At 39.0% G+C, this 16,234-nt stretch overlaps 1 protein-coding gene across 6 annotated transcripts in view; it reads right to left on the minus strand.

Annotated features, from left to right (window-relative positions):
* The window catches only part of pabpc4 (poly(A) binding protein, cytoplasmic 4 (inducible form)), a 48,590-nt gene extending 34,417 nt beyond the window's left edge, over nucleotides 1–14,173 (minus strand). For 2 of the 6 annotated variants that reach the window (XR_009508704.1, XM_059954620.1), the window contains exons 1-3: nucleotides 13,558–14,173; nucleotides 3,527–3,720; nucleotides 2,958–3,073 (exon numbers count right to left, since the gene is read on the minus strand). Coding sequence is in view for 5 of the 6 variants with exons in the window: in XM_059954620.1 (XP_059810603.1) it covers nucleotides 2,958–3,073; nucleotides 3,527–3,720; nucleotides 13,558–13,750 (503 nt within the window). In the remaining variant the exon portion in view is untranslated. Of the gene's footprint in view, nucleotides 1–2,957; nucleotides 3,074–3,526; nucleotides 3,721–4,143; nucleotides 4,206–4,302; nucleotides 4,794–10,923; nucleotides 11,104–13,557 lie in introns of all 6 variants that reach the window. The other 4 variants (XM_059954623.1, XM_059954622.1, XM_059954621.1 and 1 more) reach the window with 4 other exon arrangements.
* Between the last annotated feature and the right edge of the window lie 2,061 nt (nucleotides 14,174–16,234).

A 16,234-nucleotide genomic window follows, 5' to 3' on the forward strand; every position in this document is an offset into this window, starting at 1 on the left:
CTTCCATGAAGGTCATATTTGTGAAGGTGTCGCTGCACAGTAGAACAGTGCACCACCACTCCAGAGTCTGCTAAATCTTCCTGAAGGTCTTTTGCAGTCAAACGGGGGTTTTGATTTGCCTTTCTAGCAATCCTACGAGCAGTTCTCTCGGGAAGTTTTCTTGGTCTTCCAGACCTCAACTTGACCTCCACCATTCCTGTTAACTGCAATTTCTTAATTATATTACGAACTGAGGAAACGGCGACCTGAAAACGCTTTGCTATCTTCTTATAGCCTTCTCCTGCTTTGTGGGCATAATTTATTTTAATTTTCAAAGTGCTAGGCAGCTGCTTAGAAGAGCCCCTGGCTGCTGATTGTTGGGACAAGGTTTGAGCAGTCAGGGTATTTATAAAGCTTTAAAATTTGCATCACCTGGCCTTTCCTAACAATGACTGTGAACAAGCCATAGCCCTAGCAAGCTAATTAAGGTCTGAGACCTTGGTAAAAGTTATCTGAGAGCTCAAAAATCTTGCTTAAAATGTTTAAAATAATGTTTCATCTTTAACTTTATGACTTTCGGAAATCAGTTCATCTTCTACTTACTTAACTATTCACAGTAACAGAAATTTTAACCAGGGGTGCCCAAACTTTTGCATGCCACTGAACAACAGACAATTCAATATTAACAAACTACACATCAAAACAATGAAGAATCTTACTGGTGATAAGGGCAAAATAAGGAGAATTTTTTTTTACATCTCTAACTTGTACCCCAAAAATAAATCCTACATGGCATGAATGGCTAGCTTTCTCGCAACAGCTTAGCAGACTCATGTATCACACATGGAATATTGATATTTATGTCCCTAAAGCTGATCAGATGATCTTAACTCAATTTCTTAATAAAATTATAATTTAAAAGCTTACTTGATTCTTCAGGTAATGCAAAGCAGCATGAAACACCAACACCTAGGTCTTGTCTGCAATCCCTCCAAAACATTCCAATACAACACTTAATGTTGCAAGAAAGTTGTGAACACTTTGCAATTACTTGGTTTTCTGCAACAATTACTCATAAAATATGGTTTGATCTTCATCTAAGTCACAACAGTAGACAAACACAATCTGCCTAAACTAATAACGCACAAACAATTGGACTACTTCTATTCAATACCAAATACACCATTTAAACAATCACAGTGCAGGTTCATAAACATATGTGAACCTCTGGGGTAATGCCTTCTACATAGCTGTTTGGAGTCAGGCGTTCCAATCAATGAGATGAGATTGGAGGTGTAGGTTGTAGAGGTGCCCTGCCCTATATAAAAAAAGGACGCACAAGGTCAGGTTACTGACAGAGCCTGCACTTCTCAAGAAAGATCTGTTAATGTGCACAATGCCTTGATCAAAACAACTTTCAGAAAACCTTAGGCGAATTGTAGAGATGCATGAAGCTGGAAAAGGCTAGAGCATTTCATAAGACCTAATGTTCATCAGTCCACAGTTCATTGCCTACGAATGGAGGAAAATCAGTACTGTTACTGCTCTCCCTCGCGAGTGGGAGACCCTAATGCGAGTGGGCATCCTGCTAAGATCACACCAAGAGCACAACGCGCAATGCTGAAGGAGGTGAAAAAGGACCCAAGGGTAACAGCAAAAGACCTGCAGAAATCTCCACAGGTTGCTAAAGTCTCCATTCATGTGTGCACCACATGAAAAATACAGAACAAAAATGGTTTTCATGGAAGGACACCACAGACAAAACCTCTGTTCTCCAAAGTAAACATTACTGCGTGTCTCAAATTTGCAAAAGACCACCTGGATGTTTCACAATGCTTCAGGGACAAATGAGAGAAAAGTTGAATATTTTGGCAGAAATGCACACCGCTATGTTTGGAGGGAAAGGGGCACTGAAAACACCAACACCAAAACCTCATCCCAATAATCAAGCATGGTGTAAGGTGCATTATGGTTTGCAGCTGCATTGATGCCTCAGGGCCAGGACAGCTTGCAATCGCTGAGAGAACAATGAATTCAAAATTGTATCAAAACAATTTAGAGGAGAATGTCAGGGTAGCAGTCCGTCATCTGAAGTTTAATAGAAGTTGGATAACTCAAGACAATGATCCGAAACGAGAAAATTAACAACAAAACGGTTTAAAAAGAAAATTCATGTTTTGGTATGGCCAAATCAGATTCCAGGCTTTAACCCAATTCAGATACAGTGGCATGACCTGAAGAGGGGCTGTTCACACGACATACCCAAGAAATATTGATGAACGGAAACAGTTTTGTATGGAGGAATGGTCTAAAATTCCTCCTCGCTGTTGTGCAAGTCCGATCAGCAGCTACAGGAAATGTTTGGTGGAGGTTATTGCTGCTAAAGGAGGTTCTAACAGTTACTAAATATTAAGGGTTCACATACTTTTTCCAGCCTAGTTTGCAAATGATTAAATAATGTGTTCAATAAAGACATGAAAGGTACAATTGTTTGTGTGTTATTAGTTTAAGAAGATTGTGGTGGTCTATTATTGTGACATAGATAAAGATCAGACCATATTTCATGAGTAACTAATGCAGAAAACCAGGTTCACAAACTTATTCTTGCAAATGTATTTCTACTTTTAAGCCTTGGATGGACAAAAATATTATTTGATGATGACTTTTTAACTTATCCCAGTTTACAAAATGCTAGACACAATTATCAAATAGGTACTAAGATCTAAGAGAATACCTTAAGCTGGGAAAAAAAACTAAAAAAGTAGTGGAATTTAAAAAATTACGGTAGGGAAGAACAGAAGGAAAGAAAACAACAAATAAACACTGAATGGACCAAATCAACACATTAAAATACTACAATGTTTTTCAATTAATATTCCAATTTTTGTTTGTCTAGATAGGAAAACTATTAATTAACCTTTTAATGTTAAGATGTCAGCTTGCATGCATATTAACGCCTACAGGTTTAGGGTACTCACACTTTTCGATCATTTAGCAACATGCCATTCATTTTCTCAATTGCTCGATCTGCAGCATCCTGAGTTTCAAAGTGAACAAAAGCATATCCCTTGGAGCCATTTTCATCACATACCACCTGAAAAGACAAAATACCAATGCCAAACACAAGAAATTCTGCCAATGCTAAAAATCCAAAGCAACACATGCTAAATGTCCTTTGGCTTACTAGAGGTTCTGTCCTTAATTGATGTGTTAAGTGCTTTGATGAAGTTTATCTGCTTTTGATGAATGAAAATTTTTCTTGCCAAGAATTATATGACATAGTGTGGATTTGTAGATTGATGTTTTCCCCACAGATTTCTTCTCATATTTAATTGACTTGAACACCAAATAACAGGGATCTGGAAAAATATTGGTACTAAGATATAGTGCCTTGGGTATTCCAGGGCAAAATTCTTCTAGACTGGTGAGGTTTCCTCACAATGTCATTAATCTTCTAAACAGACAAAGATGCAAGGTTTTGAATCAGGGACGGATAAGATAGCAACAGATTTCAAATTACATTTTATTGTCATGCTAGCCTACCCACCTTACAAGACAAGATGTTTCCAAATGCAGAGAAGGTGTCATACAGAGCCTTGTTGTCAATGGACTTGTCCAGATTTTTGATGAATACATTGCCAACTCCTGATTTTCTCAGTGATGGGTCACGCTGTGACCACATGATGCGGATTGGCCTCCCCTTGATGACATCAAAGTTCATGGTATCCAAGGCACGTTCAGCTACAACAGGAAGAACACCTCAATAGTTTCCCAATCAAAGTTAAATTTAGCAGGGTCTCTTTTAAAATAGAAACTGGTTACACTGCTTAATAAAATGCTGTGCTGCTCCCTCCACGACAAACTCCTTTCTCTTGATGGCTGAATGATCCTGCCCAGTAAATGTATTTAAAGCATCTTACTGATAAGCTACTATATTTCAATTGTGAAAGTCTTTCCTTCCCAGTAACTTTGAACAACATACTCGCTATACAAGGGTACAAAAAACAGTAATATTTAGTCATGATCTTACAGGGTTCTCGGGCAGACTAGTAACACTGAATGGTCCAAATTAAAATAATACGAAGAAGTGTAAGATTTTATCTTTTTATGGTACAAGATTGCTTGACAAAGCCAGTACAGACATGGTAAGCAGAATAGCCTTACTTAATGCCATAACGATTCAATGAATCCCATCCTTCAGTCTTTATTCTTATTCTTGAAAATATCTACAGAAGGGATGGAATTACTGTTTAGACAAGAACTGATAATTATGATGAGTAATAAAGTAGAAATCAGAAGTTTCTTATTCTGTAACATACAGACCTTCTGCCTTTGTCAAATTAGATGTCACATGAAATCTAAGAGAATGTTTAGAGAACATTATTAAAATGCAGAATATGTTAAGTTTCATGAATATAAAACATTCATGATATTTGTCTTTCCTATACCATTTCACACCTAAAAATCAATATGAAAAGAAAAAAAATTAAAAGCCACATGGTGTAGGTCTGGTTCTACTATTCCATTGTAGAGTAAAATTTCAAAAGGAATCAGAACATTACATATTCCAAAAATATTTCATATAAATCACTTCATTGCTAATATTCATCTATGTTATTTGCAATATGTATGGCTGTTCCTTCAATCATTCAGCAGAAGAAATATTTCCACACTTTGCTCAGCACAGTGGGGTAGCTCACTGAGCAGATGCCTCAGTGTCAGAGACCTGGGCCCAATCCTGCCTTTCGGTGCTATTTCAACATTCTCCATGCGAATGCACAGGCGTTTCCTCCCAGGTGCTCCAGTGTCTTGTCCTGTGAATAAACAGCCACTGTAAATTGCCCATCATGTGCAGACGAGTGGTAGAAATTTTAATGGGGATGGGGAGGGATGAGTAGAGTTGACGAGAATGTGGGGAAAATTTAAAAATTAAAAAGAAGATTAGTGTAAACACGTTGTAAATGGACACATTGGGCAAAACTGTTTTTGTCTATGACACTATTATCCCAATATTCAGTAGAAGCCTCACAAATAAAGCTTAACGTGTATAAAAGCACATATGTAAAAGCCCTTTCTCTTTTTGTACCATATATTTTATTTATTTATATATACACACACACACACACACACACACACTTCTTACTGTAATTTAGTTTTTATGTATTGCAATGTACTGCTGGCACATAACAATAAATTTCATAACTATGCTAGTGGTATTAAATCTGATTTTAATTTTAGTATTTATCAGCAATACCTAATAAAATTTCAATCAGTTCAGTGGAAAGCAGAATTAATAAAATTACACTGGGAAATTTAATAATGTTTCAGAATCAGAATCAGGTTCATTATCACCGGCATGTGTCGTGAAATTTGTTAGCACAGTATAATGCAATACATGATAAAGAAAAAAAGAAAATAAGTCAATCAATTACAGTAAGTATATATATGCATATTGACTAGATTAAAATAGTGCAAAAACAGAAAGAATATACATTAAAAGGTGAAGTGGTGTTCATGGCTTTAATGTTCACTTAGGAATCATATAGCAGAGAGGAAGAAGCTGTTCCTGAATCACTGTTTATGTCTGTCTTCAAGCTTCTATACAGGTTGACCTTCTATAATCCGGCACCATTGGGACCTGAGGGGTGCTGGATTAGTGAAAATGCTGAATTACAGAAGGATCACATTAAGCAATAGCTAACTGCCTCATTATACCTTTAAAATATCATGTAAATCAGTACAAGTGATATAATTAAACAAATATTAAATGAGTAACAAGTGAAATTGTAACAAAGTAATATACTGTACAGGCACAGATAAAATAAAGGGTACAGGTAAATGTACAGGAATTAACTTATACAGAACAGTTAAGCACTTCCACTTCTAAAGTGAGACGTTTAATATACCTTCAGGCAAAGTTACATGTCTGCAAGTGTGAGGTTGTCAGGATCATCAACATCTTCATCTTGAGAACTGAGTGAAGCATCAGGAACTGGTGCTGAAACTGGCACAACAGTTTCTTCAAACACTGTTGATGTTGGTGGCAGCACATCTGGATGAGCAGAAGCAGAAGTTGGAGAAAGGAGGTCTATACACCACATCTCACACGACCGCCAGGCAGCCAGGGATTCAGCACTGGGCTCTTCCCTCTTCACTCACAGTTACTGAGGGAATCCTTGTTAGTTTCTTTTCCTCTGCCTAGTAATATGCTTAAGTTCAGCGGGTCGCCATGTCTGATCTGAGGTCCTAGGCAGAAGAGAACGGAGCGCCGGCTGGGCGATGCTGGAGGGCAGTGAGCGACTGCTGACAGGCGGGCAAGAAGGTAGACTCAGCGTGCACCAGCTCCCCTGCTGCTGGTGGGTGAGATGGGAGGGTACTGGGCAGCCATGCCTTATGCAAAAGATATTAATAAATGTAGGAAATCAAGCAGGAATCGCCTGTCTGTGCTTACAAGAGCGTGCCAACACAAGAACAGATCTGGCGCAAACAAAACAATGCACAGCAGATTGGTACAGTGGCCGGGAAATTTGAAATTACAGTTGCACAGAAAATTTGAAATCAGTGCTGGATTATTGAAGGAACCGGATTACAGGTAGTTGGATTAGTGAAGGTCGACTGTACCTCCTTCCTGACAGTAACAATGAGAAGAGAGCATGCCGTGAGTGATGGCAGTCCCCAGTAAAGGATGTTGCTTTCTGAGGCACCGCTCCTTAAAGATGTCTTTGATAGTACAGAGGCTGGTACCCAAGATGGAGTTGACTAATTTTACAACTTCCTGTAGCTTCTTTCGGTCCTGTGCAGTAGCATCCCCCTCCATACCTGATAGTGATGCAGCTTGCCAGAATGCTCTCCATGATATATCTGTAGAATTCTGTGTTTCAGTTGACAAATTTTTCTCTTTAAACTCCTAATGAAATTTAGCCTCTGTCTTGCATCCTTTATAGCTGCATCGATGTTGGGCTCAGATTAGATCCTTAAGAGATCTTGACACAGGAACTTGAAGCTGCTCACTCTCTCTACTTCTAATCTCTCTATGAGGATTGGTTCATGTTTCCTTGTCTTACCCTTCCTGAAGTCCATAAACAGCTCTTTTGTCTTACTGACATTGCAAGGTTGTTGTTGCAACACTCAACTAACAGATACATCTCACTCCTGTACACCCTCTCATCTCCATCTGAGATTCTCCCAACAATGGCTGTATCATTAGCAAATTTATAGATGCCATTTGAGCTATACCTAGCCACACAGCCATAGGCACAGAGGGAGTAGAGCAGTGAGCTAAGTACACACACCTAGTGTTGGTCATCAGCGAGGAGATACTATCACCAATTGACTGTGACCTTATGGCTAGGATGTTAAGGATTTAATTGCAGAGGAAGGTAAAGCCCCAGGTTCTGTAGCTTATCAATCAGGACTGTGGGAATGATGGTGTTAAATGCAGAGCTATAGTCAATGAACAGCATTCTGACGTAGGTGTTTGGATTGTCCAGGTGATCTAAGGCTGTGTGAAGAGCCATTGAGATTGTTTCAGCCATAGAACCTATTGTGGCGATAGGCAAATTGCAGCTAGTTCAGGTCCTTGCTGAGGCAGGAGTTCATTCTAGCCATGACCAACCTCTCAAAGCATTTCTTCACCGTAGATGTGGGTGCTACTGAGCAGTAGTCACTAAGGCAACTCACATTACTCTTTCTGGACTGGTATAATTGCGGCCTTTTTAAAGCATCTTTTGAACTTTTCAACCACAGCAGCGTGAGGTTGAAAATGTCCTTGAATACTCCCACCAGTTGGTTGGCACAGATTTTCAGAGCCTTACCAAGTACTCCATCGGGGCTGCTATCCCAAAAAAACTACTAGTTTTTTGGGAATAGCAGCCTTCAAAGCAGGGTAAATAGAGCTGGTTTACATTTAATCATTCAAATCATGTTTGTACATTGCTGCTCCCAGAAGCTCAGAGAAATGTTGTTGAGATTCATTGCCAGAGTGATCTTGCCATGGTGCCCCACAATCAAAAGCAACCATAGAGTCACAAATACAGTAATACTCTAATAATCTGTAGAGTGACAGCAAATACATTGCACTCTCACTCTTTTCAGATGGTTAGGTAGAAACCAGTCAACTAATTTATACCATCATATCTAATCTGAAACACCGTTCTGTAAAGATTTCTAATTGAATAGGATTAGGTCACCAACTGGGAATTGATGTAATATTGCAAATGAATTGGCAACATAAGGAAACAGATGAGCCTTGACAATTTAAGATTGCAATGAAAATACATTTCAGATTTGTTACAAGATCTATTAATTACAATGAAGAACAATCTAAGCAGATGAAAAATCATCTCTTCTAATCAAGTTCATTTATTGCTATCGTTGGTAACCACATCAATTTCAGCTTAATAACTTTTAGATTTCCATGAAAATTTGCTTGTCATTAGCAAGAGAGAGGCAGAGATAAAGGAGGCTTCCACTCCTTGAAAACACTTCATACAATCAGACCCAGATGTCTTGCTTCCCTTCAACAAAAAACAGAAAAAAAATCTCCTCGTTCATTTATGCAAGTGTGAGACGTAATAGTGATTATGCATTAGAATCTATATTCACAACTTTGTTTCACTAAAGTCAGTGCAACCTAATCTTGAAATCAAAAGCACAGTGCTGCTATAAATTTTATGAGTAGCACAAGCAATCAAGATGAATTTCTACTCAAATTTTGAATTCAAGTTTTTGACCCCTGAAATTTCTACACCTTGCCATTCTCATATTTAATATCTACTAAATAAGCAGGTACATAATTTTCCTGCATGATCTCAGTATAATCAGTGCTATCCATCCTAAATGTTTATTCCTATTTGTGTGCATACCTCCCAAAACTTTCAGTTTCAGATAGCAACTTTCCATATTGTAGGAATTATCAGTCTTGTAACTTAGCAGATTTTCTGAAAGTTTTAGGGATATCTAAAGTTTACGCAGTATTTACACACAAATAAAAGCCAGTGAAAACTACAATGCCACATTACAGGATGATACACAGGCATTTTACAAAAGCACCATCAATAGGGCACATAACTTCTTTTGTACTTCATTGCCGGCTATTTTTAGCAAGTAGTCTTTTAAAGGCATGTGCTGGCTATAAAGCTGAATCAACATTACACAAGCCACATGGCATGAGCCTATCTCCTTTCCTGGGGTTTAACCAAAATAAATTCTCAATGGACAGATGACCAGTTCAGTAACTGGCTTTGAATCAGGGACACTTGGACATTTTGGCCTTTACAAGAGGTATTTACCTAAAGAAAATGACACTTTTTTTCTTAATGATTACAATATGTGGCTTTTAATTCCATTCAATTTTTAAAATCCCTGCACACATTGAGGTTTTTTTTAAAGTGCCTATTAAAATTGTTACTTTTAATCAGTTTCTGACTTTCAAATTCAGTACACTAATTTATTTTTCTGGCATTTTGCCAATTTTTGAAACATTCTAAATTTGCACTTCCATTTTTAATGGTTCTGCACAGGGAAACATATCAATCTTCTGAGATTCAAATCCACCCTCAATCTTTTTAACATTTTGCCTCAAAGATTTAAAGTTTATCACAACCATATTGTCAGAAAATGTTAGCTTACAGTTAAAATCAAATTGTGAACAGAAACACTTTAAATCACTTCAAAGCCCAAGAACAACAGGTACATGGACATATTACAACCTGCAAACTTCCTTCCAAGTCACACACCACCCTTACTTTATGAAAAATGCACTGCCCATCACTTGTTTTATAATTCTGAAACACTTGACCTGATGACATTACAGGAATACTTCACTGAGGATCGTAGCAATTCAAGTTGCTGGCTAATTGTTACTTTCTCAGGAATAATTGGGAATTATGATTATCATTCCCAAGAATGAAGTATAAAATGGATTTAAATATATTTCAGAGAAAAAGGTCATCTTATGAAACAGACCAGAAGTCATCTTACAGTGAATAAGAATTTACAATAATCACAACCCACCTGAACAAAAAAAAAATGACTGGCATATTTTATTTAACTAAATTTCTGATAATTACACTGTTTTCTGCTGCTTTCTGCATATTCTTCTACTCCATGATTAATTTTTTCTCATTTATGCATAAAGCCCAGATCCAGTTTCAACTACTCACTACTGTATATATTTAAACATTTTAATGCCAATGGGTCAAACTTATTTTTAATACCTACATAGCATAGTTTCATTTTACTGTAGTATGCCTAAATAGAAATGGCTTAACGATATTGAAAAGAACAAAGCAGGCTAACTTGAAGTGATGGTACAAAGTCATAACCAAAGTTAACAATTAACTTTCTAATCCATCAATAACATACCACATGAACCACAGTAAAAAGCTGGAGAACTTGTCAGTAATTATAACTTGTGTAAAGGGACAAATTTTAAAATTATCCTTTAGGTGTCCTTCAGTTTTATGACGAGTTGCTTGTTTGTAATAAATTGAGAGCAAGCATGTGCAACAATTGGGAAAAAGAGTGAGGCTAAAGTGATCAGATCAATGTTTAAACTGTTGTAATTCACCAACCCTACCTCATTTGATTCTTATATGCATTGCTGTCACTATCGCATAAATGCAACCGTGACTTTAAAAATCTGTACAGTGGCACTTTAAAAATATTGGAAATATGATCTTCAATAATGTTAATAAAAATAGTGGTAAATGGCTTCCAAGCACACAATATTCTGCTGAATATCCGTGATGGCAACAGCATTCCCTTAAATAGCACTTGTCAGAAACAAACCATAAAAAAATACCTTGCATAATAAAGTGACAAGAAAGTCTTCACTACAGGGGAAAAAAATTACGTGATATCAGAAGACTGAGCTTGAGCATATTAGAAAAGTGCTTCATACTTCATTATGGAAAATGTGTAAATGTTCGAGTTGCTTCTTACCATGCGTGTAGATTGCTGGTGGTTGAACATTTAATTCTGATTAAGATAAAGGAGGATTCCGATTGGCTGAGAACTGTGGTTAAGCCCACGACAGTTGCACAGTTTCGCTCAGCATCAGAACCTTTCATTGTTTTGTGTTAGAGCTGGTGCTGTGATGTCAGGAGGATCACAGAACAACAACTGAAAAAGATTTTTTAAACATTTTAACAAACATTTAAACAAATAATCTGAGTGCAACAATGAAATCAGAAGGATATAGTTATCCACATTTCACCATAGTGGTCATTATTGTGTTGAAATTTGTAATTTTGGATTAGATCAAGTTTAGGATCTTCTTTTATCCTATTATGTGGACTAAACCTCAGTATCATTTAGATTTTCTTGCGGATGGAGGCCGATTCCTTCATAATTCACTATCAGGAAATAAGGTAGAATATGAAATGGCTGAATGTCACACTCCCTAAAATAAATGTTAAATACAATACACAAAACATGACTCACTCAGGAAAAAGGACACATTTAAAGCAGATCACAGAATTAGTTTTTTTTAAAAGATATCAAAGAATAATATACTACAATCAATGTTATAGTATGGACTGTTTATGTCACCAAAGGTCAAAATGTCTCCAGAGCATTTAATGCAATATGGATAACCTGAAATGATTAACTAAACAACCAGTAAATTTGAGGATGCTATAATTAATCTCAATCTTATTTATGGGAGTTTAAACTTCTGATTGAAAAATGCACTAGAGATCTGCAAGCTTAATATCACAACAGTAACTGGTCAGATATTCTTCCCTTCCCTAACCCCAATGTTCATCAGCAACAAATCAAATTAACACTGTTGCTTCTCAAGTCTAAACCTATGTCCTCATTGTGAGGGGTGGATATGAGCAAAGCCAGCCATCAAGGGCTCTGGTGAAGCTGTATAGAAAGTTGAAGTTTGGTGAACTCCAACTGTACCATCAACTTTGGACAATGGAGAAAGGAGATCATCAATGACCCAAGTTCAAGTTCCATTAATATTGTCAAAAGATGGTCATTGTCATGGCAAAGAGACAAGAGAGTGAAGGGGGAGGAATAATGGTTCATGTAAACGAGGAGGTATCAAAATAAGAGATTAAAAAATGGGATAAGCAGTTAAGAGGAGAGAATGAGATTGTTGGCTGGTCAGGGAGACAAAGCATCACATGGGGATTTGAGCGAGCTGCTGGAATAGGGAATGGGGGGTTGGGGGGACCTACAGGACAACACAGCAAAAGGGAAGAGAGCAGAAAGAACACACCAGGAGGGGAGAATGGGGAATGCAGTGAGAATTCAATGTCAGGGTTGGGCATGGTGAGATTGTGCAGGAATGAGGCTAGAATATGGGTGGGTATAAAGAAAATGCAACCAAAACTCGGGCAAGCAGAGGTGGATTGCTGCATGGGCAATAAAAGATGGCGTTAGCAGTCAAAAACAACATGGTCTGGAGACAATGAACAGAAAGCAGAAAGGTCAAATAGTGACTGGTTGCACTAAATGGACTGGTGGGAGCGAAGAAGTGCCGCGGGGTGAAGGTGTTTAGACGATTAACAAATATGGGGGTTGGATGAGGAAGCAGTGACAACATATGAAAATCCTAGGTTCATGACCAGTCCTAAGTGTGAATGGTGAGGTGTTGAGGCAGCATGGTCATGTAGCTGTCAGCACAACGCTTTACAGTACCAGCGACCCAGGTTCCATTACCACTGTTGTAAATAATTTGTATGTTCTCCCTGTGACCACATGGGTTTCCTCTGGGTGCTCCGGTTTCATTCCACAGTCCAAAGATGTACTGTTTAGTAGGTTAATTGGTCAATGTAAATTTTCCAATGATAAGGCTAGGATTAAGATGGGGGATTTATTCCAAGGGCCTATACTGTGCTGATTCTTAATAAAGAAATACCAGATTTTACAAATGCTTATTTGTTGAACACTATTGATCAACACAATGCTCATGTGAAGCTGCGGGAGGCATGTGGTACCTACCCAATTTATTAATTTGATTGATCAAATAGCATAACTGATGGTGCAACCTTCTAGTGATCCCTGGGACAGCTCTACATTTCAATGAGGCCATCCAAAAGATTGCTACGTGTTTCTGCACCCACTAAATATTAACTGCTGGCTTGCCTCTGTGCACTTTTATCAGAATATCTTCTAAAATACTATCAATTCACTTATCACATTGAAAAGCTAGATCAATATTAATGTTCATACAGGGATCTTCAAGGTCATCAGATTCCTACTCCTTCAACAGACTTGACTGATCTATTTTCTAAATTGTGATCTATTCTACAGCAACGTTACTGCCTTCCATTGGATAATTATTGCATCGCAGAAATTAGGACGGTGAGACACCACAGAGGAATTTTGTGTTTTTTAAAACCGTAGCTGGCAAGGGTGGAAAGTTACCGTGAATCGATATATTTGTTTAAAAAAATCCCATGTTTGCGAGAGAGCACTGATCTGGTTATTGATCCGTGATCAACTCCTCACCAGGTTGATGAAGGCCTCCGTTTATTTAAAGAGACACCGGTACTCAGCCTCTGTTATTTAAAACCAATTGAGTTACTGGCCTGCGGAGGGGTTTAAATAAAAGGGGCTCACCATCGGCCGGTTGCTGGAAGTTGACATAGGCGTAGCCGAGCGACCTCCTGGTGATCATGTCTCTGCACACCCTGATGGAGAGCACGGGCCCGGCCGGGCTGAACTTCTCGTACAACATGGCCTCCGTTACATCTGGGTGGAGGTCACCGACGTACAGCGAGGCCATGGGGTAGCTGGCACCGGTCTGATTCATCTTTCGAACCCGACAGCTGTCAAACACGGGCAGGGTTCTCTCACCAACGGCTTCCCGACAATGGTCGCACCGACTGAGGCGCTTTTTCCTCCCCCAGCTATCAGACGCTTAAACTTGTCAACTAGGTGGGATTCTAGGTTTCTTTTTTTTAAAAAAACAACCGTTTCGAATACTTATGTTCCAGAAACTTCGGAGGGTCTGTCCCGAATCAAATCCCGGAGCGTGGCTGAGGCCTGGCTAGAGCTGTTTCTTTTTTCTAAAAAATGAAATTAATGTATCCTCTTCTGAAACTTGGTTGCACTCTTTTTTTATTGTTTGTTGGTTTTTATTTTTTTTTACGCTTTTTGAAGCATGAGTGTGCGCCGCTCCAGCTTTCTCACACTCACACTTACTTAAAGTCTGTGGCCAGGAGACGGAGGCAGAAGGGGGACGGCGGCGGCCTTTTATACCTGGCGTGGGCTCCCGTCGTCATTTCCGGTAGCGTGACCGGAAGCCGCTCGCGCTCACCGGCCAATCAAAGCCGAAGCAAAACCCTGCAGCCGCTGGGCGTCCGAAACAAAGACGGAGAAGTCCTGCAAAGCCAAAGATGGTAAATGTTCAGAGCATTAGTGCTGTGGAAAGAGAAAAATCTGCGAAAACGGAGGGGTGCCAGTTAGTTTTCGCTAGGAAAACCAGAAACATAAGAGATTCTGCAGATGCTGGAGGAACTCAGCAGGTCAGGCAGCATCTATGGAGATAGGTTCCTCCAGCATTTTGTATCTGTTTTCAGTAAAATAAAATAGGACAGGAATAATTAGAACAAAGCCTGAGAAGGTGAGTCAAAATGCCCTTAATAAGGTCTAGGAGCAGAATTAGGCCATTCGAGTCTCTGCCATTTCATCATGACTGATCCATTTCCCTCTCAGCCCCAATCTCCTGCCTTCTCCCCAAATCCCCTCAGGTCCTGATTAATCTAGCAACCTCTGCCTCAAACCTACCCAATGACTTGACCTCCACAGCCACCTCTAGCAGCAAATTCCAGATTCACCACTTCTTGGCTAGAGAAATTTCTCCTCATCTCCGTTCTAAACAAATGTCTCTCTATTCTGAGGTTGACGTCCTCTGGTCTTAAACACTCTCACCACAAGGACATCCTCTCCACATCCACTCTATCGAGGCCTTTCAACATTTGATAGGTTTCAATGAAGATCCCCCGTCATTCTTCTGAATTCCAGTGGAATGAAAGCCCAGAGCTTTCAAACACTCACCTGATAAGCCCAGAAAGATCATGATTGCCCTTGTCATACGACATGACACATAATGAACAAATGAAGCCTTTTAAATAAACTTGACTATTCTTCCCATCATTCCATCATATTGTCTTTTACTCTGGGGTTTAAATTCTTGTGCTTTAAGTAATTACATTTGCACATAGACTACACTACACTATTTCCCAAGCACTGCTCCCTATCCTTGTTGAATCATCCTGAGGCACATATATTAATCACACTTCATTCAACCTAGATTTAATCATTGCCAAGATATTGTATCAAATATTTCATCATAAACATTAATGTTTTAAACTCCAACAACAGACAAGAGTGTGTTTAAAATCCTTAAGTACTGCAGCTGTGATGCACCATCAATAACTCTGAGACGTGGGTTAAGGTAGGCTTTTATTGGCTGGAAGAAAGCACAAGCAGCAAGTGACCACCACACAACATCCTGGAGACTGAGGAAGGAGCTGTGCCTCCAATCACCTTTATACCGGGGTCTGTGGAAGGAGCCACAGAAGCAGTCAGCGGGGGGGGGGGGGGGGGGGAGGTGTGTGTCCAGACAGGTATATGTAGTTCACCACAAGCTGTTAACATAGATATTATTTCTGTTCAAATTTCTGAAGTGGGTCTTGAATCCAATCTCTGATTCAAAGGCACAAATGTTCTTTGGAGTTACAGTTGTAGCAATACTCTCGAAACATGAATTGGACCATGGCAGAAGTGTTTCTCCTTTGAGGAGCAAAAGGACATCCGGTCAGTCTCTTCAGATCATTTATTAGAATGTGCTCATAATGAATTTAATTGAATTGACTTTATTTCTTCCATCCTTCCTATACACAAGGAGTAAAAATCTTTATGTTATGTCTCTGTCTAAATGTGCAATGTGCAGTTTATAGTGATTTGTAATAAATAAGATGTACAACAGGACAGTCAATATAATAATATAACATAATATAACATATAACAATTGTATCAGCATGAATTAATCAGACTGATGGCCTGGTGGAAGAAGCTGTCCTGGAGCTGCTCTTGGCTTTTATGCTGTTTCCGGGATGGTAACAGCTGGAACATTTTGTGGTTGGGGTGACTCAGGTCCCCAATGATCCTTTGGGCCCCTTTTTACACACCTGCCTTTTTAAGTGTCCTGAATAGTGGGAAGTTCACATCTACAGATGCGCTGGGCTGTCCACACCACTCTCTGCGGAGTCCTACATTTGAGGGAAGTACA

Source organism: Hypanus sabinus, chromosome 30 (assembly GCF_030144855.1).
Source record: "Hypanus sabinus isolate sHypSab1 chromosome 30, sHypSab1.hap1, whole genome shotgun sequence".
Lineage (NCBI taxonomy): Eukaryota > Metazoa > Chordata > Chondrichthyes > Myliobatiformes > Dasyatidae > Hypanus > Hypanus sabinus.